This window comes from Saccoglossus kowalevskii, chromosome 13 (genome assembly GCF_978046115.1).
Source record: "Saccoglossus kowalevskii chromosome 13, keSacKowa6.1, whole genome shotgun sequence".
Lineage (NCBI taxonomy): Eukaryota > Metazoa > Hemichordata > Enteropneusta > Harrimaniidae > Saccoglossus > Saccoglossus kowalevskii.
Window position 1 is genome coordinate 29,069,662 of NC_140653.1, and position 27,849 is coordinate 29,097,510.

Here is a 27,849-nt window from a genome sequence, read left to right on the forward strand (position 1 = left end):
AAGGTTAAGTGGTATTTTAGAACGAGTCATAAAGTTTAAAAACTTGTAATTATGGCCAAGCAGAAAATATTATCTTATTATGCATATATTATACACAGCTAGTTTAAAGAAACATGTACGGTTTTCTGATCACAGGATTATTCCTCATGTTGAGATAAAACTTGCCCTGTATACCACAAAGCATTTATATTTTAATCACGAAAAAAATTTCAATTCTTGTATGAAAATGATTAAATTAGAGTGGTAATTTTTTTTTTCTCTGTTTTTTTTTGATTTATAAAATTCTTGCTTCAGGCAAATCATATTTCAATGACATATCCAGCTTTTAGCGTAATTTCCTAATCTTTTGGATGCCAAAGAAACCTCGTGACGTCTTGGCTGCTGAGCAAGCGATGTGGTAGTTGGCTTTGTACTTGAAAACACAGCCTGCAGGGCTGCTGGATCTCCCTCAAATAACCTGCTATCAAACTTGTCTTCAAATAACAATTGTTAATATTTTTTTTAATTGCAGAAAAAGGGAGGGTGCACACTGTCCTAAAGCAGATTAAAATTAATTTTTAAAAATCAATCTTTGACTCGGCAGAAACACCCTGGTTGCCATGTCTCACTGACTATGCTCAATTTTTCCAAATTGCGAGTTCATTATGGGTATCCCTATTTTGAAAAATATCTAAAACTAAAATGCTTTTCTCTCTTATGCATTAATTTCATATGGATTGCATATATAAAAAGATGCATCATAAATAACCCTGCTGTTTGATTTAATCATCCCAAATACCCGTAATGTACGGCACATGTGTAGCAGAGCACATGTATGACAAGAACACAGCGCTTTGTTTATCCAAAATCGTTTTTTTTTTTAAATATTGAGATTTTCAGGAAAAGACATGATTAAACGATCAGTTGGTGATATATTTAGGGTTTGAATCCCAGTTATGATCACACAGTTCATCTCATGATCAGCTCTGTATTTCGTAACTAAGAAAGAGTGTTATCTTTTAATGTCAGAAGTTAATTTTCTGACATTCTGTTGTTTATTTGTAACAAATGTCATCTCGCCATCACATATCATTCTACTGCTCATTCATAGGTCGTATTGATGATATCATAACTTTGAAAAAAGCCAGACATGACTACGAACCGCTATCTGAATCAATACGTGATTCTTATCTTGATACATTACAATCATTAACATGATAAACAAAGAAAGAAAAAAACCTTGACTATTAAAACTGACTTCTTGTCTGATTTGCGAGAATGAAACCTTTGCCTGATTGTCTCGAGAATGACGGAGGATGGAGTAAGCCGTTACGATAAAGAAGCAACATACATGATAACAGTGCACAAGCACTACTAGATAAAAAACAAACAAACCATCATTTGCTAAGGATCTGTGTCTAAATTAGCAGTAGCGAGTGTTGGTGATATTATCCTATTGCTACTTACCCTATAATCATTGTCACAATTTTTAAAATCAACCGCGAACCCAGCATACAGATTTTTAACAAGAAAAAACACACACACAAAACCACAAAATTAACGACTTGTAATGATATAGTTATACGCCTCACTGCGGCAAGTTTTTCAGTATTGATTCATAAAAACAGTACGTCGTTCTCCCTGAAAGTTCAAACATTGCAAATATGCCCAGAACAAAGAGATATTGTAGTAATCGTGTCCTAATAGCTAAATTATATAAATGATAGTCAGCATATTTTATATCTGACTGTGTGTTTTACCATTTCCTTTTTTTCTCATCATGCGCTGGAGTAAATCACAACGGGGAATAGATACGTCTCCTGAGGGAGACTCGCCAAATTATAGGTTCATCGTTTCGTATCAAATTAGATTGGATCTTTGCAATATTACTTCAGTTCACCTTAATATTGACAACTTATTTATATTTCTCATATTCTATGATTTATGTGTGTTAAATGTTATCAATTTATTCGAAGTCTAATGTGTTTTTTCCCCCTCGCCATGGTAATATGGTTTTACGCAGTAGAAGATGTCATGTTAGAATAACAGATTTGGTCCTCAGAGACGGAAAGAGTGAACGAGCAAGAGAGAGTAGTACAATTCTTCAACAGAGCGAGAAGCCACTCATCTGTGTTAAAATTCAGGTCACTTTATTCTGCTTAATATTCCATATCTGTCAAATATTCGTGTCACAAGATCAAGTTCGGTGACACATCAGGGATTATTTTTTCATAAACCAAGCTGGGCTTTCCAGGTCATTACTAATGTGTGGGTATTAGTATTCTGTGATTTAAAGGGCACCGACTCTTCCGTGCTGAGTACAAAAGTATCATGCTTTCTGCTTTCTGTCCACTCGGAGGATTAACAAGCAAATCGCATGTCGGTGACGGAGGTGATCCAAATGTCGTGTCTTAGAGCAGAGTGTTCCTAGGGCACCTCACAATTTCTTTAAATATCATGCTTTCTTTTTTCAGCCCTGAGTTTGCTGTCAAAAGTTCAAGTTTGAGAGTTTCATAAATCTGGCTTTCTCACTTAGTACATATAACATGTCATCTTCGGGTCAGTGACGAATCTGCAAGCGTCATATCCATATTTGTCAGTTGGCTCTTGCATTCCATACACATACTCCCCCCTGCCTTCTACTCTAAAATGGGAAATATTCTGTTTGGCAGTTATGAGTACGAATCACATCTCCACTGTGCAGCTCTTCCTTTTTGACTGTTTATTAATTTAACAAATTTTAATTCCTTCTGAAATAAATAAAAAAAAATCCTGTCTTCAGTTTTACATATAAATTCCTTGCACTGCTCGACCAAATTGAAATTACTTTCAACATTATTCATGAAGTATTTAATTTTAAAGTACTGAAAGTACTTCATTCAATATTGTTTATGTTATTTCATGCTCGTTTGAATAATATTTTTCAAGTTTGTAACTAAAAAAAGGAAACTAATTTACATTAATTTTGTACTTTATTGTGGTTATTTTTACTATTGAACTTTTGGGAATAAAACTAAATGATTGCACTTACAGTTATGGCTAATCCCCCCTCTGTAAGCATTAATCTGTTCCCCTGGGGAAAGGAACCTAGCGGGGACACTGTGTCTGTTCAAAGTAAGAAAAAAAAAATATTTAACTTTGTCAAATGGACTGCAAATCTGACACTTCAATTTAACTAAGGGAAATTAATTGGTCGTGGAACTGAAAGACTAAAAATGGTAAAATTCATGCATATTATATTATTGAATAATTGTTTGATTGATTCGTGATATCAATTGTTAATCGCTCAGTATTGCCGCTTGCACGTAATTCATCATCACGCTATCACCCCTCGTATTGACTTTTGAGAATTGGAATTTGACTTTCACCTGCCATAGCGGATAGCGTCACTTGGGAGATAGCGTTGAAAGAACACATTTTTACCATGTATATAAACCCTAATAGTATATTGACACAAGGCTATTGTATTGTTTTTGCATTAGTTATTCAGGTTTGATTGGTTAATCAAACATTTTGATGGAGTGAAGATAAAGGTGTCTGCTTCATTTCGTCCCAGGGTACAATCACCTTTTTTTTTTTTAAATATTAAAAGTACCGCTATCATCCATTTAAATTTAAGATGGCGATTGTGTTTATAGTGAAATATTGTAGTCATAGGAAATAAACGTTTGATATAACCCCCTAAACCATGATCCCCATGCAAGATAGTATATGATTATAATTTCATTCTTTTAGCATCCATAATTAATTCTATACAAGTTTTTTTCTGTGAAAAGGAAATGTTGAAAAATGAAAAAATGTAAAAAGTAGAAAGTTTGTCGAAAGTTCCCCCTAGTTTAAAAAAATATGAAAGGAAGCCAATTTGTCCAGCCTAGTCTGAGTTTTATTGGAAATTTTTCTTAATACTTGTGTGAGTGTGAGTAGAACAAGACCTACCAAGGGTGATACGGTTTTTATTTTTTCTTGTTTTTTGTCTGATTGCTTAAACTTTTCTTTAATAACCCCACATAGATCTGACAAACTTCGAGAGGGAGACTTGTTCAGCTGTATTATTACCTGGCCAATCGCTTCTGATGGCTTTTCATGATCATGATTTAAGTTCTATCAGCAATATCGCATTCAGTTTCTTTTTCAGAATTGAAGGGTAGTGGTCGTCATGCCACGTATGTTCGAGATTTGTGTTGATAAACAGGGATTTTCTCACAACCAGTTTGCGCTCAAACAGGATTGATTTTGATTTCAAAATAGAATCCCCCAAAATGAATTTGCGTTAGCTTATTGACTGCTGAGGAGATTCGTCTTCAGGAAAAAAATAAAATTGTATGTATACATGTGAGGTGACTTGAGGCACAAACAAAAAATGTTGTAGCCTATGATTTCTGTCGTATTTATAAAATATAAAATAAAATTTTCTTTACAAATTCCAAAACTATAGTAAGATGTTTTTTTTAATATGTATGATTTTTTGTGACGTCAATGATGCACCAGTTATTTAGCACAACTAGTTGCGTCACAGAAAATCTTTGTGCGTCAGTCGCTCATTATATCATCATAGAGGGCACACTACCCACAACCCAATGTGGTCTTGAAGCGATAACCACGAATGTGAGTTTTAATATGGTTGCGATATGCACAAAATACTGAATTTGACTCGTTAGAATATTTATGTTCCTGTCTTCACAGGAGTGATCGAGTTAAACCATAGTAGTGTCTCATTTTTGTATGTATTAAACCATGCAACAATCAGATTCCACCATCTTTGTTAATATTGACCCCCTATCTCACACATGCGTGGCACAAAGGCCACCTCCATTTAAAATGAGGATGGATTGAAAACATAGATATAATAGCATCAATAATTTGGCAGCAGACTATTTGATTTCAACTGATAAAGATATTTACAGTAATCTTATTGATGTCACTAATTTAATTTTCATTACATTTCACTCTGTTGTAGTGTCCTCCATATAAACATTACTGTTTTTCAAAAATATCATGATGATTTTTCACATTTTGAAAAATATTTAACACTTTCACGCTCATTGTCTACTCATTTCATTTTGACTTTTTGAGCGCCATTTTTTTCCATTTTTATGTATTTTTCAATATTTCTTCGGTAATTTTGGTTCAAAATTACATAATTTCCAATTGGCTAGAAGTCTCAATCAAAATTTTAGAAAAATTATGGAAAAAACCATTGTGGCTTTAAAATGTGTGACAAAAGTTGACTTTAGCGCTCAAAGGGGTTAATAAACAAATCATTCTGCTCGTTTCCATCAAAGACGTCAGCCAAAAGTTAAAAATTTTGAACAACCTCTTAGTAACATATTGTTTAGTCTTGGTGAAAATATTTATAGCAAAGATCTAGTGGGTTTGAACATGTTAAGTGCAAGAGAGGAAATGCTTTGATACTGAGTGACTGAAGTGCGTTAGAAGTTCAAGTTTTCTAACAAATTGGGTTATATATTCTTCTGAAACTAGGTAATATGCACTGACATTGGCATCCGAGCAAAGATAAGCCCTCTAATATTGCCCGTTCTAGCCAAGCATTCATTTCAGGGATAACATAAATTGTTTTGAAAGGATAGATGCTTTCATACTCGCTCCCAGCATTGACCCCACTGACTAGCAAATTAATAGTGTCATTTTGTTTCTTTCATACTCTATCGCAGACAAATTGACGCTTTTTTTCTTCTTTTTCCCCCCTCCTATGACGGTACTTATCGTCCTGGGGGCTTACCACAAATTGACACGGCTGCGATCTTTTTAAACATTTCCCAAATCTGACATGGCCATTCAGCGAAATCTTCCAGGTCAGTGATGGAGTCACCACCGCATTTGCAAGTCTGTCATCTTCATCATCCATGTCAAGTAGCTGCAAAAAACGATTTCATCCATTTCATTGAGATCATAATTTATTAGGAATCAGACAAAAATCAGTTAAAAAAAATGAAAAATTATCCCATTTAACACCTGACACTTAGGTAGACATGTGACCTGCATAATAACTCATAACGCTTTCATTGTATTTTACTCGCATCTAATTATAATTCTGCTTGTATTATTTTTTAAAATTTTACTTTATATATTTATAATTCATAAAAAAATTATCAGTATTGTTGATGTTTAATAGCTTATCATTTTTACAAACTTGTATGGTTTTGATCACTATATAGTTAACGGTTTGTATTATTGGATGTCATAATGTCATAATTTACGAGACACTGATGTTACTCATTCATAAACATGGTAATGAGACTCATTATTATTCAGATAAATAAATAAACTGTGAAGGTATGACTCTGTGCCTCAAAATACAAATATCAATCATCCTTGCCAATTATCAGCACCAAATCTTGTGTACAGAATGATTACTGACGATAAATTAGCATAGATTCTATTGTCAATATACTCAACTACACCTGAAAGTTACAGATCGTACCATTTCTCTGTTGCACGATGATACAATGGTTGTATATTTTGTAAGTTTTTAAGGCAAAAGAAGTTCCCATGTACTGAAATTGTACGTCACTAATCTGTGATTGGTCTATTGTTCATAACAGTTACCAACTTCTCACAGGCTATAAAGCATATTTTTCACAATCGTTAGATTTCACCAGAGGAACTTCCTGCCTAGTTGAGAGCTGCTATACAATCAGCTTCAGTACTTTTGAGTAAAGGTGGAGCCATTATGAAGCAGGTGCTGGCAACCACTGATTAATTCTGTCAGCTCTGCTGTGTCCTCACTACTCATGTCGCTACTATCTAATTTTTGTCATGGATTAAGCAGTATATACCAGATAAACTTTGATTTTAAAACTGTTTGGCAGCTTGGGTTTCATTTAGAAAATTAGTATCACAGGCAAGCAAGGATTAGGAGTCCACCTAACTCCCATGGTGTGCGGACGGTCCCCCTCCACCCATTGATCATATTATGTGACAGTCTATAACTCTAGGGATATTGTGGTGTATGTTTGCGAGGTCGGTTTAATATTACACTTCTCTATTCTTTGTTTCAGATCAAATTCGTTCGGTCAGATTGGTACGGGAGACAGGGATGAAGTGATTGTTCCAAAAATAATCGAAAATCTCCAAGCTAAATTTATATCCTGCGGTGCAAACCATAGTATGGCTATTAACGGTAAGTTAGTTGTTAATTCCCCAAAAAATCTTTCTTGTTTATGAAACTCAAGTTTGTGTAAAAAAAAATGTTTTTGCTTGTCTAATTTTTTTTTTTGTTCACCACAATATATTATCAGCCATATTGTGTAGATGCATTATGGGTGGAATTATTCGTAATTTTCCTGTGGTCATATCACATGACCAGTTGGCAGACCACAAAACCTTGTGGTACTACACATTAGGCATGATTGGTATCAACACTTTTGAGATAATATCTTGAAACATAATGTGCCATAGTAAAAGCTCATCAGTATCATTTTTTTTTCTTTAAATGTTTTTCGAGTATCTGTTTTATAATTAAGAGATGGGGGAAATCATTATTATTAATCCTTTTTGCTGAACTTGAATAATTTAGGCTTTCACTTCTGTGTTTAATGGTTTTTATCAACATGTTATGGCCACCATTGAAGAGATACATGTATACAAAGACTTCCCCCCTGTAAATTTATGGCCGAGATTCACTACAAGGATTTGTGCTGATTTCCACTTAAAATTTGTGGATACCCATTAATACAGAACACATAAAATATTTTCTGTTAGCTTTTACTTTGTAAGCGTATTCAAGCAGAATCTAATGGCAGCATTTTGAGGTGCATGGTGTTTTTGATACTTCCGCAAAAAACAACTTTAATAGCTTTCGTCATTATATTAATATAATAGATTACAAAAAAACTGTGTGTAGGAGCCGAAAAAAAAAATGACTCAATTTATATATTCCATTTCTTAATCACGACGGAAAAATATTGTCAGTTAGCGACGCATCGTCTTGTAATATGTTTCGTGAAATCTAGTTAGCTGCCGTGCCTGGAGGGTATGTCCTGTCTGCGTCACTTAGAATGGACGAGTATACGAGATCTCTTAACTGATCTACCTTTCTGTCCTAATTTCTCTATCTGTCACACATACACATTCATTTTTAAACTACGCTAGGTGTACTCTGTCATGTGTCTAAGAATACAAGTCAGCCACCGGGGGGAATTGCTTGATGAAGTGGACGATCCCTGTGCATGCCTCTTTCTTCCCTCCTCGCTTCCCTAGGCAGTCAGTTAACTCCATATAACAGTCTTGTTCTGAGTTCTCTTGAACTATTTTAACATTTTGCCTTCGCATTATTAGATTACCGCACTAGGTCGGGTCGTTTTAAGGAGTAGTCTCCAAGTTTGTATCTGCAAAGTAGACAACAAGCTGGGAAACAAACATAGATATAGGATTATTCAGAAAAGTGGTTTAATTGTTCATTTTTCAATGTGTGGGTTTTGTTTATGGGTGTAGGAACACCCTGACTTGGCTTCATTCAGAATTGAACCACAATATCAACTGTATCAAATTATTTTTATTATCAGATTTATCGTCGCAGCTTTCCCTGAATGGCAAAACCTTTATATTCCGCTGTGTCTCTGATTTTTTTTTTGTAAACGACCGGCATTATTGCACCTCACATTTTGAACTTGTTAAGCTTTTTTATTTTTATGATCATCACTAATGTATGGAAGCATGTACTTTTTGTGGCTACTTGTGAGGCAGGCGAATGTACTTGGAGATGAGAAGATGTAACCTCGAAACGAGATCTTGATATTTTTTTTTATCTTACCCCATTTGAGAATATCCCTTAGTCATCTTTATTACACAGTTCAACTCATCTGTTGTTATTATTCTTGTATCTTTGCCCTAATGGTTGCGACTTGGGTTAATTACGCACTCTTCTCTCGTAGCCATTCATCATATCGAGCGAGTCGTAATTGTTTTTGAACTCTTTCTCACCAATTGCCTCCAGGTGACATGAGAGTGACAATTACTTCAGCGCGTATTAATTCAATTAATGATAATTCTGATGTTGGTAAATAAGTCAATTTGAAGTTAAATTGATAGCCACTGTCGGACTTCGGTGATTTAGGAGTTGTATGTATCGGCGGTTATAGTTTATTTTTCAAACTATTCGAGGGGGTCATGATCTCAGCATTATGTGTTGATTAAATTGTGGTATTTTAATCTTGATCTCCATCAATTGATTAGAATTAGATTTAGTTTTTTTTTGGAATTGTGTGAAATGAAGTTCAAAGTGTGTTTACAGTGACTGCTAATCAGTGTTATTTAAATTTTTTTAAAGATGCTTACAGGCTTGGAAATGCGTTTTCTTTTTCGGTTTCATAATTATCCCATCATGATAAACCCTAACTCTGTAATTTGAAAATTTGCCTAACTATTTCATCCATAGACTGCTAACAACCTACCCTCTAAAGTTAGGCAGATTGAATATGAAGCTATTAATTTCCATTAAATTCTCGCCTAACTTGACAGAGACTAGCTTTTATTTAACTGTTTTGATTGGACAGCAATGATTTTGTGGGTTATAAAAGAAAACTGCCATAACCATGTTTAACACAGGTTTACTGCTCTCCAAAATTATGCTTACTGCAAATATAATTTACTGTAAAATGCTTTTTTTTTGTTCTTTAAGTGAATTGTTTCGCAGTACTGGCCTCAAATTATTCAATTTGCTATTTCCCACCTTGTTTTTGCAATCTAATAGGATGGAGAAGAAATACAATGATATTTTGAGACGTTTTTGAGGTCTTTTGACAATCTCCCGAAGGATTTTACATATGGTATGAGTATCATTTAACAATTGGGCTCTCAGTTTTATAATACACATCTGACTAATTTAATTCGTGGTATTATGATGATTTTTCAATGAACAAAGCCACTAATTCACTTCCATTTTCTTGCAGAACAAATAAACGAGCGTACGTGATAAGGGAATATATTTCTCGGGTAGCGAAAATATTCAATTTGACTTGTAGCTCCCTCAGGGATTGGCCCCACTGACAATGAATACAAGTATCTGGGTTGTCACGGCTAACCCTAACATTGCAAAGGCCAACAACTTGACTCCTCAATACTTACAAGCTAAAATAACCTCGACGTTCAGAACTGAGACCTTTGTCTATTACATTTTACCAGCGATACTTATTTTCTATTTTGCAGAAAATTGTTTAACTCGTGTTCATTTAATTTTTTGATTATGCCTACGTGCCGAAAAGTCTGCCTTGCAGTTTATCTCTGTTTACAAGTAAAATGTGATTCCAGCATTAACATTGAAATTGCCCCCATGTATCAGATTTAAAATTGCATTTTTGAACTCAGAAATCTATCTCCATGTCTTGTATTCATTGCGGTGGAAAATGGAATTTTAACTACACCGGCTTCATAAATATGAACCTATTAGTTCCATACATCTACATAAACCATATTCATTATCACGCAGAATTGAGTTTCATATTTTTTAATGGAATCTCCTTTTTCCTTTGAAACTCTCTCCTGTAAATATTTAAAAAAAAAAAAAACATGGTTGGCCAGGTTCAAAATATGTTAAATAAATAATCTAGCATATTTAAAACTAGTGTGTATAATATATTATTATTATTATTTTCAGCAACAAAAATGTAATAAAAAATAAAATGTCAACCTATGTGTTGTATGAATGATAAGAATGAGAATATTTATGTGTCAATTCTTTTGTTGATATTCTTCTGTTCAATAACAAATGATTTATCCATTGCTTATCTTTGTATCCAAGTATTATTGTTATCTCGGGCAACTATTTTGTATTGTTTTGCACCCAGTACCGGAAAGGTTGATACTTTGACCCTTCATTGCAATTAATATTTGACGGTAATATTATTGATGCTAATTCATCATTAGACAAATTGTCGCCCTTAGTCGTAATTGTCAACGTTTTTTTTTTTTTTATTAATTGAACTTCATAATTTACTTGTGATTACATTTATCCTTAATGAAGTTATCAAATTCTGAAGTGTGTAATTTATTGTTTCTTTCCCCGTTAGAAAATGGAGCGGTTTATGTCTGGGGTCATGGCAAGTCTTGTGGCTCCCGGAAGCAGGATGTTTTGTATCCCGAGTTGGTAGCGATTGTCGGCACTGAAATCCGCCAAATAGCTGCCGGTGCTGCACATAGCATGGCATTATCAGGTAAAAAAAAAAAAATCTTTCTCTGTTTATACTCATCAATCGTTATGCATCAAAGCGAGATCTAAACTGATAATTTCGATTCCTCAAGAATGAAAAAAGTGAACAGATGCCGAGCAGTAAGTAATCAGTGCTGCAGAACATTTACCCTACAGATTAACTTATATGTATCTATCTATCTACATTACCCTATGGCTTTTGGCATTTTTAAAATGACCTTGTTCATAACATGGCTGCACCGCAGAAAATGATAGGATGTTTGCTTCAATTATATCTTAGGAATAAGCCAGCATGAAATTTAGCTGTGGGCAAAAAAAAAAAAAGAATAATACGCTGGCTGAAATGAGCTATATCAATGTCTACCATTAAAAACCATTTATATTTAAAGCTGTGGTTCCTAGTCTGTTGTTGGGATTTGATATTATCACTGACATATCTATTAGGTTTTCCAATGTGGTGGTCTTTGCTCGCAGCCAGCTTTTCCTATTTTCTCATATCGGGGGATGTCCTATCTAGTCCACTGAGAAGTGGAATTTTCCGTCACAAATATGTTTTCCAATTTTATGCGATTCAATCCTGTTTTCTTATTAGATTGGTTTGATTGCAATTTTAATATAATTTTGTTATCTCATTTCTGGTGTTGACTGCGTTCTAGACCAAGCATATTTTGCTACATTTTAGGCAGATATACTGTAAACCACTTTCGTGAGGGTCAGATTTTTCATTAATTTTGCGAGGAGGTGAAAATTCACGAAATTGTGTAGCAGTGGAAATTTCTCTGGGTTCCTTCAACACACAGTCTGCGTGACTTTTGTGTTATTTTATCTTCACGAATGTCATAAAATACTGAAATTACAAAATTTCCAGCGATTTATAGTCATTGTGAGATCACATGATCTTCACTAGAAGATGAATTTTTCTAAACAGGATTGCCTTGTTTTTTGTGTTTTTTTAAGACTGACTCCTGTTTTGAGGCATGTCTGTTTTTATTGCATCAAGTTGAGAAAATCTTTTTTTTAATACCGGATGCCAGATTGAGATCTGGAGGTATCATATATAATTCAGGTGTTGGGGATGCACCACTTCCTGGCTTCAGAACGAGGCTCAGTAACATCATGTTCATTTCACACACTGAGGGCGCTGTCTCCTAACACTCTCTCCAAACAAACTGAGTGTGTTAAGGTGGTACGGCAACTATTGATTCTCAAAAACAACAAATAAATAAATAAATAATTTTAGAAGAGCCAGTTATTGTAGTTAGTGATTCAGTTATTTCACTTTTATAAAATTAAAAAAGCAAGATGTCGAGAAAGGCAGATGTCTTTTGTTATTGTCGTCACCACTGCTGCTGCCATCGTCATCATTGTTGTCAATATTTATCATGAGCATTATACAGCATTATACAGTAAACTGCTTTATTTCCAATAAGACGAATTTCAGAGAATTGTTAGTTCCACTCCAAAACATAAAATACACCGCTGTAAATCCTCAAAAAGGCCGATTGTCACGTCTCCTCCTTTTGTCTCCCTTTTCCTCTCTAATTAGCATGATAGGACTTATTACAAGCATATCATTTGTTCTATTGCTCACATCAAAGATTGCGTTTCAAGAATATACAGTGAATTGTCTCATACAAACTTGGTGGTGGTGGGGGGGGGGGGGTAGTTCCCTGTCATACGGATGTGCCATAGTACACCCAGAATGTTACCCCTAATCAGTATGGGAAAAAATGTTGTTACAAAAATATTGACCTTTTCATAGACTGGGGTTCTTATTTGGCACTGGTTGTTGGGAAGTTCTGTATCATAGTTATGGCAATATGCGAAATAAAAGTGTTTGAGTTCTCATTCTGGTTCATGTGGATTATTTTATATCTGTCCGGGGTTATTCCTCTAACATCGTATGATCTATTTCTGTCAAACTTGTTGCAAAGTGTACATTATGTGTATCAATTTATTTTTTTGTTTAATAAGAAATGGCCAACTGGCTACCATTGCCAGCATTTGCATAAATCCATCAATACTACTAAGGATACTAATATCCCACCTCGGCCCCATTGCCATTTTTCATTGAATTTTGTGCAGTGTCAGGCAATAATTATTAGAAATCTGTTATTTTCTGACATTTTGTCTTGCAAGTTTACTTATTAATGAAATGTATTGCATGAATCCTGTTCCTCTTGAAGAATGTGCAATTATTTGTCCTTAATTTGGATGATGATATGTTTGATCTAGTAGTTGCCACGGTAATGGAACAATGGTTACCAGTTACTACAGTCTGTCCAGCACCAGTTGTACAATTACCTAGGCTATCATTTCAAACAAATGTTTATGCCTTTGTAAGAGCAAGCAGTCAATTGTTTATAATTCCGAATCAGTTTGATCTCTTAGCATACTCTCCAGGTCAGATGTATAATTACGTCACCAAGCAGAATGTAACATTGGTGTCCAAACATCCCAACATATTGTCAACAGTACTCATCTGCCATAGTCATCATGGAACACTGTGTTCCTCCCTATCAAGTTCTGTTGATTATTTTCTAAAGAAATAATGCATGAATTATAAATATTTATTGAAAAAAAAAATTACTGGGTAAAAAATAAACGTTGTTGATGACTAGTGCGCTAATGAAACACAAAAGCGTGATAAATTGTTGAACCTGTCTTATTAGTTCTATGAAGGCAGATAATTACCACGATTGAAACTTGGTGATCAAATTGAGACATCGTCTTCAGTCAAGTTTCACTTCTAGTGACAGTAGTATGCCATCAGAAATAAATATTACGGATCACGTATAATTCTGACAGAACTCATTCTCAGGAAATTAATAATGTTTTCATAGAGCACCTGTTGCCTCTCCGACTTCTGCAGTCCTACCGTATATTCTCTGCAGCAACCAACAGACCACTCAATAACACAAGACAACCCACAAAGTATATCATTTAAAGTTGTTTAGCCATCAGTTATGTTTATAAAAGCAAATTATTTTGCATTGTTCAATTACAAAATGAGTCGATGATAAAGGGACATGACAGATGCTGTGTCATGTTTGGCTAATCTGATATATAAGCTATTAATATCCGTCTTTGTTATCAACTGATACTAATTACATTTTTTTTTTTCAATTTATGGCGATCTTTATGATTTAGCGTGGTTGGGCCCCACTGTTTTATAGTTGGTTTATATCGAGTCACTGATGACCGGACACATTGTTATTAAGAATGGTACCTGTAGTAATTCAGAATGGTTATTATTGATAGATAAATGTATGTGTTTGCATATCACTTTCGTATCTATCATACCCTCTCTTTTGAATGCACTTGATACTTAGCAGTTATATCTAAAGCAAAATTTACATAGCATTGGACACGCTACCATCTCTACCACGTTCTGTTTTTAGAACCAGTGTGTATTCGTTGATTGCTAGGTTTCATGTACTGTTGTCAACCTACATTCGACATCCACACCGCTCTGACTTGTTAAAACGCCACAACAAATAAATACTGCGATGGAGCCTGAAAATATTTAAATAAACCTGAAAACTGACTCAAGCGAGGAGGAAAAAACAATATTGTGCAACTGAGAGCAAGAAATAGAATTACCAGTAGACGTTTTGCGTTTGAGCACCCATCATCAATGAAAATAATGAAAACCATAAAAGAAATTTCTGGTCCATCTGCCTGAACACCAACAAAAAACCTGCAATCTTCACAAATCATTGTACAGATAAATTGTCCTGGTTTATCAAATTATCTATGCTAGAAAGTTGATTGAAAATGTATAATAAGAAATGTATGTATACAGATGGTCAAACACATTGCTTGAACCAGCCCTTGTCGTGAACTTGATTGATAGTGCATGTCACCTCTTACCCGTGCATGCACACACACACACGCCAGTCCACCTTTGTTATGATCTATTTTAGTGAATAAGAATTGGTTTCCTATTGTATGGACTACCAGTGGACTTGATATTGACCTTGATATTGATACAATCTTCTTCCCCTGCAACCCACATCACTCTGCCATACCTGTTGTGTTGTATCAATTACTACCAGCTGTTGGTTGCGCTCATAAAAATAGATTTTGACTTAATTTTAATATTCAAATAAAGTTTGTTACGGTATGAAATGTGTATATCTCTGCAGAATTTGCTGGTATTTCATGAATATACTTCTTTCCAGTATAATTTTTGCAAATACAAATAAGATCAATAGCTCCTGCTAAAAATAGTATTCTGTATTGTGCTCCACAATACATTAATTGTTTCATAGTGTGTGATCAGTCACACAAAATTTGACTTGTTTCTACAAATGTCTCAATTTGTGATGAATAAAAATGGGTTAGAGGTGGGAGTGGTGGTTTTTCTCCATCAATCTTTCGAGTGCTAGTGTCAACTTTTGTCACCAAATGTTGAATTATGTCTATTTGATCCAAAAAATAACAAAAAAATCAAGAAAATAACTGAAAATGTTGTTCCAAATTTTTTAGCAAGAAAAATTGTGGTGGTTGAAGGATTAAAAACATAAACTTTTGCCTGATTACTGTATTCCTTCTACTATGAATAAATTAATTATTTTCAAAGCTGACAGAATTGTTAAATAAAAAATTGATATTAAAAAATTTAAATTATCTTTTTTAAATGATTGAATTCTGTTTCATGCGTCTCATCTCTCTGTGTTTTTGCCGTTTCTCCAACACCCAGAGAGTACTGATTAGTTACTTGAGTCGGTGTTCACTGTAGTGTTTTAGTTTTCTCTAACGTTTGCACTTGTCTGACAACCTACTTGTTACAGCTGTATTATCAATTTCTATTCTGTTGGATAGTGTTTTATGGAAACTGTAGAGCAAGAGAATTTGTTGATGTATACATCTTTTTAAATCTGAAATAAACCTCAATAATAATAATAATAATAATATATGTGTTAATTGTCAAGTTATTTTAACATAAGTATAAACAGTTTAATGTATATAATGTTGTTTGCATATTACCCTGTAATATTCATAATCTAACATCTCTGATTAGATATCACCTTGATACACAGGATGTGGGTTCTTTGCTTTTTCAATTTCCAACCACGCATGTTGCACCCACTCAATGTTGAAAATACTGTAATTCCGCTAAAGAATAATTTCACAAATTTCTTAAATATCATCTACAGAAATCTCCTGTTCGACAAATGATACTGAGAGCATGACATTTATTTTTGTTACCCCTCTGTGCAATGTTGTATGTTATTGTCTAGATATATATATATATCAGTCTATTTAAATAGAACATAATTATCTAGATAGCATGTTATTTTTATATTAGGGTTTCCAATATTTTGTTTCTGGTTGATATAAAGAGCTGTTTTACTGTAGTGTACTGACTATTAAAGACCAAAAGTGGATTCGCCCTTGAAAAAAAAAGGTAATCTTCGTAATAGTACTCCATAGCTAGATTTGTTGCCAACTGTTGTCACCTTTAGAGGTGTAGTTGCTGTTGCTCAGGGCTTATGATCAAAGTTTTCCAGATCAATACTCCCCTGGGTCCCGGCACCAAACCGAAGCAGATCTCTTCCCGGATTAGTGTGCCCCAGGTCAACTCTGACTGAGCAATTAAAAGCGAGGTTTAATATTGGAAGCTTTCCCCTTTCATGTGTCATTTGTAAAGAAAACTCTGTCTGTTATATCAATTAACATTTTAAAAATAAATATCAATTTAGGCAAATAAAGGTGATTCAGAACTTAGGGAAAAAAAAAAAAAGGAAAACAATGTGACCTCGATACATGTAGTTTTCTCGGGGTGGGGGTTTTCTGCCCTTCAGTATTTGCAATTCACCGTACTACCTTAATATTATTAAGGTTCAACTAAATCTAATATGGGCCATGTGATATTGAGCAGAAGTTAATAATGGCAATCACAGAGGTAATTTCGGAAATAACTTAATATTGTCTCAAAATTCTCAATATTAAAAATAGTAATAGAATCAACAAATGTCACTGTGTAATTGATTCATTTTCAAAGTCAACTAACTCTGGTCTTTCTTCTTTTACCGTCTTTCTAGTTCAGTAGATTTTGACTGGAAACATTAGAACTACGCTCCTGCACGGAGGAGTGGAAATGATTTTCGACAACTTGTATCATCACGATTAGATTAGGAGAACGTGATCTCTCTGTCAACAACTGTTAATCTGTGTAGTCTCTGTTACCATGGATGATATTTCTTCATCCTTTATTGGTCATGAACATCACTATAGTTTCTTCCATACATAAAATTTTTAGTGTCCCCCTCCAAATATTTTATTTGCATTTTATTATTAAAATTACGACATACTTCAACCTACTTTTCCTAGTCTTGGTTTTTAAATATAAATATCTTTGAAAATATTTAAAAAAACAAACAATAACCATGAAACCTTCAAATTCCATCATTTTCAAAACAGTCATGTCTCCTTGAAAGTTCAACAAGTATTTGCAATAGTAAGTATTTTACACCCATGCTAAGCAATTTAATTATTAAATGATTTTCTTTCTCAACTTTCTGAGACAAAATAATACTAGTACGGTATATGAAATAAATAATAAAAAAATGTATCAAATATCTAAAAAATAAAATGCCTCTCGTCCTCAAACGCGAATTTTGATGGGATTACACCTACCTGAGGAAATTACGCATATCACAAATAAAGTTCAAAACATGAACAATAAGTTCTCTTTTGTTTGCAGCAATCCATACTGTTTCCCTTTCAATTCTGTTATTGTTGTATTCTATCAGATCTCTCCAATCTGATCTCACCAAAGCGTGGTTTAACTCGTTTGGGAGTACGGTTTCAGTCACGCTAACTTGAATCTGATAGTGTATACACAAAATTGCACGACGGTCCCCGAGGTGAGAGAACTTGTCCGTTTCTATCAAAGCACAGTGTTCCAGTTGATGCTTTAATTGCTTTAAGTCAAGTACAGTAGCCTGTTAACTGGCTGTATGCTTTGTTGTCGTAAAGTTAATGCAGCTGATTCCTATAGGGATGCTGAGTGAGTCGCTAATTGCTGCAGGACTGGCAAGACCAGGATAAATAATTAAATACAGTTTAATATCACATGTAAAAGGGATCCTTTCAGTTTTTTTCAATCCAGTGTAACAAAGAAGTTCAAATCATCTTAATTGTCACTGCTCCTCATCCCTTTTTTCCTATCAACTCTTATTTCATATTATTCATATTTTTACTTGGGGGTTTTAATAACTAGATTTTATATGTTATTTTTAATTTTACTTTCATTATTAATTTTATCAGGATACCAAACTTGGGGGGAAAAATTAGGAACATTGGGCAACTTTTTGAGAAATGAGTGACCAATATTTGCGTTTTCAGGTGACAAGTATATATATATTATATACGGGTAATCCTACAGTATTTTTCTTAGATTGGCGTCAGCAGACTCAAGTTGCAGAGTTTTGCATCAATCCGAGCCGTAGGTGAAGATAGATGCTACCTTGGCGAATTGCCTTGGTAATCATGCGTGTCTGCTGACGTCAACCTAATATTCACAGTCTAGAAAAGTGAAAAAAGGGTGAGAGTTACAAGTGAAATTGCTGAAATAACATTGATCACGTATATGTCATTGTGTATACGTAGTTAGGTAATTTTTGTTGATGTCACAGTGTTCTATTATATGCCATGCTCACAATATGTGGTAATTCTGCATGTTAGTAATTTTTGCTCTAATTTGCCCAGATTTTGTTTTGTTTTTAGTCCCCGTTTGGACGAAGTCCGAAATCGGGGACTTATAATTCGGTCTCCGTCCGTCCGTGCGTCCGTCCGGAGTCATATCTCAGAATCCCTTGGACCGATTCTGTTCATTCTTTGCATGTGCTTAGTACTTTATGTGGGACATATGCACATGCAGTGGTTTAGCGATTCGATTCAAAATGGCCGACTGGCAGCCATCTTGTTTTTTGAAAATGTTGTATTTTGGACATGCTTTGTCAGTTTTCATTCAAACTTGGTACATAGATTATACATATTAGGATACATGTCCATGATGATTTATTTCACAATTGGATCAAAGATGGCCGAATGGCAGCCATCTTGTTTTTTGAAAATGTCGTATTTTGGACATGCTTTGTCAGTTTTCATTCAAATTTAGTACATAGATCATACATGTTAGGATACATGTCCCCGACCGTCCGTGAGTTCCTGAGTTTGTCTGTCCGACCGTCTGTGTGTCCGTCTGTCCGTGTGTCAGTCTATCCAACGTCATATTTCAGAATCCTGTGGACTGATTCCGTTTATTCTTTGCATGTGCCTAGTACCTTATGTGGGACATATGCACATGCAGTGGTTTAGCGATTCAATTCAAAATGGCCGACTGGCAGCCATCTTGTTTTTTGAAAATGTTGTATTTTGGACATGCTTTGTCAGTTGTCATTCAAACTTGGTACATAGATTATACATGTTAGGATACATGTCCATGACGATTTATTTTGCAATTGGATCAAAGATGGTCGACTGGCAGGCATCTTGTTTTTGTTTTTTTATGCAGTATCTTGGACGTGCTCTGTCAGTTTTCATTCAAATTTGACACATACATGTACTTTATACATGTTAGGATGCATGTCCATGACAATTTGTTTCAAAATCTGGTCAAGGATGGCCGATTGACAGCCATATGACTTTTTCGCTTTACTACTATATTTCCACAATTTATGTACCATTTTCATTCGTATTTGGCACATACATCATACATATCAGTGTGTTTCATAATCAGATCAAAGATGGCTGAATAACAACTGTTTTTATTTTGGCCATATTACTATGACAAGAAACACGTGTTCTGATGTAAATAAACAATCTGTTGTATACGCCACTTGGAACTCAAGTTTCAAGGACATGCTTGCGACAACCCCTCCGCTTTAATATGACGAGAACAAAAAGAACTTAACGGGGACTGTGTCATTTTCAATGACTTGTTTCATTTCAACCAATTTTTTTGGAGAAACTGAATACTACTTCTGAAAATAAACACATAAGCTTGCCAACATGAACCATTTATACCACAATCCGTAATTATAAGACTTTATATAAACCTGGAAGCTATGGATATCCTTCTGATAGTGCAAACAGTGATGTGCATTTATGATCAATTCTTTATTACATCACACTGTAGAGATACACACGTTACACAAGGGATAATATATTATTATCGATATGAATCCTAATTGTTAAAACCTTTAAAAAAATTAACATATAATTTTCGTCAGTTTCCAAGGTGATAAGTTTCCTCATTATATACAATGGGAAGTTTTCACCCACAATGCATTGTATATTTGTACAAAATTCAAATTCGACTCAGATTAACTTGAATATAAGTTTTGGATCAGCTACCTTAAATACTGGGACATATGCCTTGTCATTGTCAAGCCTCTCTAATATGTGCTGATTAGGCTACACTGATTTAATTTTATGGATGACATCCTCTGGAGGCCCCAAAACTAATGCGAGAGGGCGAAAAAAAAAAAAATCTTGCCAAAAAAAAATCCTGCTAAATCCACAGGACTCTCCCTGGCCAACGTCAATTGCGTACCAGTCAACAACAATCCCTCCGTGTTTTCTCTGAACTTATATGCTCACGTATTTTGGTGGCGCAGTCGCCATGTTGGAATTCCCGGCAATGCAATACCCATGTGCAGAAGATCATTTACGACAAAATAGGCACGTTTGGAGGTAGTCCAAAACGAGTTTTACGACAAGCCGTCGCTTTGCAACAATATGAGTCAGCAAGTTCCGGACAGAAAACCGATATGTGGATACTCGTCGTCAGATTTTTTTTTTTTTTTTTTGAGAACAGGCTAAAACTAATGCGCGCGCGGATGTCATCCATAAAATTAAGTCGGTGCGGCCTTACATAAAAACTAAGCAGAAAACTACATGGCTGTGGTACTGCCGATTGCATATTTTCTTTTTTTTGACTTACTGTATAATTTTTTCAAATATGTATGATATAATTTTAAAATAATATTTTTTTTCTTCATCAACAGGATCATAGAAAGGCATTGCTAATATATTTGTCACAATCTGCAGTTACTGCCTGATAATCTAATCCAAATATTAAGTACATTTGTTTTATCACTGATATATTATTTTCAGCAACACATGAATTAATATTAATTTTCAGACTCGGAATTATCTTTGAATATCTATTATCATATTGCCACAGTTATTGTGCAGCGTGTGTTCAAATTTCATGTAATCAGTTTGTTTATTGTATACTTTGCATAGGACTTGTAGCAAACATTGTCAACTATAGTGTTTCAAAGATACCAGAAAAACTTCCTGCATATCTGCTCGCTTGCAAGAACCCCCCCCCCCTCTTTCTCTCTCTTCCAAATGTCGTTTCTATTATAGATGCACGACCATCAGGTACAGGTGCATCTGATGCCGAAGTCCCAGTCTCACAGCTGAGAGCGCTAAGTGCAATTGCTTTGCCCGAAGGTATACCGTACATCAAGATACTTTCTGTGATCATGTTGGTTTCTTCGGCACTTTCCGCAACTCCACAACCCTATAAATAGCTGGTATTTTTAACTTTAACCAAAAAATAATCAACTGATTATATAAGAGGGTACTGTATTCATTATTTGCTTGGATCTTCAGTCCCCTGCAGCTTAGAGTTGTTTTCGTATCTACCAGTATGATGGCTTCATTCACGCAGCGACTGCTTGTGCCTTGTTTTATACATAATGGAAATAGACTCCTCTGTCTGCATCAATTAGTCCTAAAAGTAATTTTAAATGATGAACAGTGAGAGAAAAAAAAACCTGGTAGGATAGAGTTTCCCAAAGATGGGGTTTTCATTGTGTGGTGTATAATGGGAACCATTATGTTATTTGGTGGCTATTTTTTCATCATGACACAGTTGACTGGTTCTCAGTTCACGTTTGTCTTGTTATTTAGTAATCTACTAGACACTTCATGATGGCCTGTCTTCCCACTAAGGGCCTCAGAGTTTATCTCTCTGACATGTACATGACACGGTCTCTGATTTTTTGCTCTGATCTTTTGTGTAACTGTCCTATATCCTTTGTTCTCCCGTAGTGCAGTATTGCGGTTCTTGCCACTGTTGACAATTGTTTCAGTGATATCTAACCAAGGATTATGGTTCACAGATACATTATTAAGCTGTTATCATCGCATTTATCCACTCTATTTCAACCCAATGATGTAATGTTGAAGTTAATTTTTTTGATAATTACAGATTTTAAAATATCGATATTAAAATTGAAACTGTTTTTCTGATACAAATAAAAATCTGCCGACACTACGGTATATTTTTCTTGCCACTAAAGTACAGCGAGAAGAAAATGAAAAATGGTTATTATGTGTGCTGCTTCGAAATATTGCAGAATTGACATCATAATTTTAATAATGCAGGTGCGCTTTTCAAGTGTACAAAATGTTTTACACAAAGTCATTCAGTACAAACGTTCCAATAACATCTGATACTCCTTGTATCCGCTTGCTTGTGTAAAAGTAACGCCTGTGTTAGCAAATAATAGTTGTTACACAGCTGAACATAGTTTTCAAGCTGACTAAAAAAAAAAACAATAGACTGAATGCTATAAAACTATGGTTATAAACAAATATCCAAATTCTAGAATTACATACAAGTGTCCATTGAGGATAATCCTTCTTTTTTTGGTCATTTTATTTAGTAGAAAAATCAACTGGATTTCCGCCACGCTAACCGCAAAGAGGGTACTCCATTAGTAGAAGTGCTATTGAAATAATATTGTTTTTTCAGACTGTAGTTGTGTATATTGTCAAACTGGAGTAGATGACGAATGTACCATCTGTTTTTTGTAATGTTATAACAATGATTATGGTAAGACAAATTAACTTTTTTGACGGGGAAAGAGGAGAAAGAGAAAGAGTCATCGCGTTTGCGGGAGGACGATATTTTTTTAATGCTATATCGCTTTGATTGAACCACAATCATTTGTATTATTACAGACTACACATCTCCTGTACATTTTCCCTAGATTCCTCATCTGATTCCCATCCTATAATCAAATAAAAATGCGTATATATGCATTTAACCACAGTGGTTCAGGAGAACTAAACCCTACCTTACCTTTATATATCCGATTGAACACCAATCATCATCCCTCACAGGAACAGAAGACGAAGAAAGGAAACAAGGAAAGAAAAAAGCAAATCACAGTGTACAATACATTTAACCACAAAATTTGCTCCTCTAGCGATTAAAGTGGTTGTAGTAGGAAGCACATTGATAGATGCTCAATCATTTGATACAGCCCTATTGAACAGCAGTGCCACTAACACTAAGACTTATTGATATAGACATTTGATATCACCACAAATCTATCTAACTGTACAGCTAGCTTAGCTTTTTTTTTTATGAATGAACAAGCGTATCAGGTATCACTCCTTGTTCAATGCACTTAATTTTTTTTCCACTCTAGTATGGATCTTGTATCACTTTTCAACATTTTTAGCTTTTTCAACAACAACAAGTCTTGAAAATTAATGCAGTTATGTACGTGATGAAGTTTAGTTCTTTGCTAAATGTTCCGGGGTACTTGAAAGGGAAATATTATCCCAATATCATTTTTGATTTCAATTATGATATATGAGAGAGGTATACACCTCCCTTTCCAATGTTCTCTTCTCAGCCTTCCTTAATACTGTTTAGAATTTCATTCAGTATAATTCTTGTTTTGTTTTTTGAGCTGGATTCAAATGTGAAAATCAAAGCTTTAGTCTTCAGTTACTGTTTTTAACTTGACTCTAACTTAACTAATTGTGGTGTTTTTTTCTTTTCTTGTTAATTAGATCAATATACAATAACCCCCCCCCCCCACCTGGCTCCCAATTTGATGTCTTGGCTCATTTTTATCCTAGCATGACTCACTTAAAGTGTACAAACTGTTGGATTCAACAATAACAATTTTACAGAAAACTATTGTTGCTGTATTCAGGTTATTCTCATCTCTGTGTTGGCTAATGTATGCAATTACTGCGAGTAATCACAGTATACAAATCATTTCTTAGATGAATTATTGGAAAAAAAAAATCAGAATATTTGAGCTATTAATTCAATGATAAGGGTATCATAATCATTGTTTATTTTTAAAAAATTTACCGAAGTGTGTATCATAATTATATTCTGTAATTTATTGATTTATGAATGAACACCATATTGATGCTCTAAAATTACAAATATGCTTTGCATGCCTTGTCTGTCCTCGAACATCCTCAAACAATGTTGTTAACCATTGCCTTATAATACAGCGCTTAAAGTTACCCAAAGTACAAGTTACCAAGCTGGTAGTAAAGCTCTGGTGATGAAAATGTTCTCAACCAACTCCATTTTATACTAAATCCATCTAAACTTTAGGTTTGTAATTGTTATTTTCTGAAATTAGGGTTGAGCCTTCATATTTCATTGTCTTGGATTGCTACTTCAAAATCACTGCCTTCTACTTGTAGATTGCTAGTTCATCAATTCAGATATCTTTATGATTAATATTTTATGATTGGTGGTGACGTTAGTGATCTATCCTCGATATTCTCCCACCAGGTCCACCTCCTGAATGATGTTCGTGTTTATGTTTGCAATTACTTTTTTTCATTACTCTTCATGACAAACCTGTATGTACTTTTTTTCCCTGAATGCGAGAACTTTATTCGCTTTGAAGTTTAAGACGTCACCCGAGGCAATAGCGGAAACCGAACTGTGTATCATCAGTGGAACTAAATTAATATCGGCAAAATCCCTGTCTTTCTCATTCTCTCCATCATATCACTTTGGGATCTGTGTAACGCAGCTAAATTAACTTAACCTTAAATAATTAAACTCACTCAAGCATGCAGTGTTATTATAATTAATCAATATAATTTTCAAAAAGCATTTTTTTCAAATTCTTGTCTCACTTAACTGCGAAACAAGTCATTATACTAGTATTTATTTCTTGTATTGGTGGGAGGGGCATCTGTTACAAATTTGCCAATATTATTACTCTAATCTCTGCCAACGTAGACTCGATGTGACTTCATTTGATGGTAATGTTTCAACCCCTGCTGCGTAGTGACAGAAATCAAAATGATGGCTCTGTCGTGGACCCCCGTGACATGGCAAGCATCCTATCATAGGATAAAGCTAAAGAGGACGCTCTCTAGGTAATGACATGTCACTTTCATGCTGAGCGATATTAGTACTTATTCCAATTCTGAGGGATTAATAAGTGCTTGTGGTAGACAAGAAGTCTGGAAATTGGCATCAGACTGAGCTTGCAAACAAAAATGAATTTGAGTAATTGTTCGGGAAACTGTGGACACTACTAACTGTATGTGTTGTGTTTATTCTATCTATACATTTGGGTAAATGATGAGAGAGTTTTTTATTAGTGCAATAAATTGACGTTGGTTAAATCTGTACTTTGTTTCCGACAATGTATAACATACGAATATGATAAGATAATTTCAGCTGGAATAATTGACCGACCATATCCCTAGGCGCATCGGGACAAAGCACCAGAAAGCCAAATAGCAATTCACCGAGTGACTACTGAGCTGCTTCAATTAACCCCATTCTGAGTTTACTACAAAGACATATGAAAAATTCATGAAGTTAAAAATTGAACGTTATATAATTCAGCACCGAGATAATAAAACAAACTGAGCGGTGTATTATACTTGCTGTGCATACTGCGATTTCATCTAGTTATTAAAATCACAAATCAAATCTGAGCCCCGGTTTGATTTGTCATAAATTTTTAAACTGGATTGATAGGTTATGGATGCACTGTAGATGAGATAGTGGTGTAGAATGAGTGTGGCTGGATGGTTGGTTAGTTGGTGGAGGCACAATAAGATGTCAAGTTTCACTGACAGAGTATTAATGAAAATGTCATTTGAGGCTGTATGTATGTGTTAAATACACATACATACATACATACATACATACATACATACATACATACATACATACATACATACATACATACATAGGGGAAAGATATATTTTTTACATTGGTATATATACTGGTATATATTCCGTCAGCATCTTGGTGAGTAATGCTCCGTTAACCAGCAGACCAATATAAAAGAAGACAATTTGGTGAATAGGGGGGAAAAATTGATTTACCGTGTATTTGTATGAAAACCACAATATTGGCGATTTGTATTTAGATCTGAAATTGTCCCTTCAGGCAACCTGTGTCTTTGTGTTTGTTCTGAGGAACTATTGAAAGAACATTTCTATTTAACGACCACAGTGCTTGCAGTCTTTTTTTCTATTTATTAACTTGTCTGTTGGCGAAAGAGATTTTTTTTTATAATTTGAAAAGTACATAGGTCTGGCATAAAAACCGGTCTAGCCTGGTGATACTCATTAAAAAAATGAATCGTTGATTTCCGCAATGTCTTGTAAGAGCTATTTTTGATTGATGTTCATTTGTTTTTTATCACTTCTATTGAATTGACAGTTATTAAGCAGATTCGAAAAGGGAAAGGAGAACTAGCTGCCACTAATGGAGGGTATTAACTCTCTGCTTATCGAAATGATGAGTTAAGGTAAAAAGCCACTCATAAGTAAAAATAATGGCATTTTTTTTTTATTTTACATATTTGACATTTCAAAATACAAGGAGTAAGAAAATGAAATAAAATGATAGAGATACTGTACTCTTGTTCGAATAAAATTGATGCACAAAATGTAATGAAAAACTTTTTTCCTGTTTTAGTGAATTTTATCATTTTTTTTCTATGGCAAGGATACATAATCGATCAATCTCAATAATCTGGTCAGTGACGTGGAGTGAAAAATGACATGTAGTGTCTTACAAGATACTTGTCTAACCTTTTTATTACCAGCTCCCTCTTTTCATCACAAATTCACATGTTTATAGTCCGCAATTTCCTTTATAAGATTGGAACAAAAAAAAAATTTTTTTAAAGTAAAAACTGAATATTGACTCAAATTAGAATATAAGAAAAAAGTACAGAAAAATTTGGGTGAGAAATTCTGGTGGTGAAAAAGCTGAAAGTATGAATGAATTTGGGTTAATGTTCTCTCAAAAAGACAGATTGACAACAAGTAAAAAATGTCCACATACTATTGAATAAAATGATTAATTATAGACAGTTTTTGAGACTGTCACTACTGTATTATGCTAAAATGTGTCCACATGTCAAAAAATGCACGAGTGGCATTGTACCTCAAATAAAGGATTTGCCAGTTTAGACTTCTCATGTCTACTGAAGATGAATTCAGAAATACTAGTAACAGATACAATGTAGTTGGGGTGACAAATTTGTTTGGGGGTGCGGGGTAAGCTTGGAAATACAACCTGTGAATATAAAAATAAATTAATACAGAGTCGTTTTCGAAACATTATACTGCAAGTAAAAGTTTGTTTTTGTAATTATCTATATTACAAGAATTGTATTTTGCATGTACTTCATATCAAACACTACACAGAGCAAAAGGTTGTGGTACTCTTATATAAGAAACTTGTTCCTCATATTTTCGGGATCTTTTTTCTTTTTGTTTTTTTTGTGTGTGTTCAACTACTATAAAAAGTTACATTTTCAGTGTTGTCTATTTTTTCTTCTCCAGCCAAACAAAAATGGAATGTAAACTTACAAGAATGTCATTATTATATTAAAACTGAAAATGATCTGACATGGGATTTGTA

At 34.4% G+C, this 27,849-nt stretch overlaps 1 protein-coding gene across 1 annotated transcript in view; it reads left to right on the forward strand.

Moving 5' to 3' along the window:
* LOC102808977 (uncharacterized) overlaps positions 1–27,849 on the forward strand; it is a 136,989-nt gene that overhangs the window by 37,492 nt on the left and 71,648 nt on the right. Inside the window, exons 6-7 of the mRNA XM_078009029.2 lie at positions 6,999–7,120; positions 11,007–11,150. Of these exons, the coding sequence (XP_077865155.2) occupies positions 6,999–7,120; positions 11,007–11,150 (266 nt within the window). The remainder of the gene's footprint in view (positions 1–6,998; positions 7,121–11,006; positions 11,151–27,849) is intronic.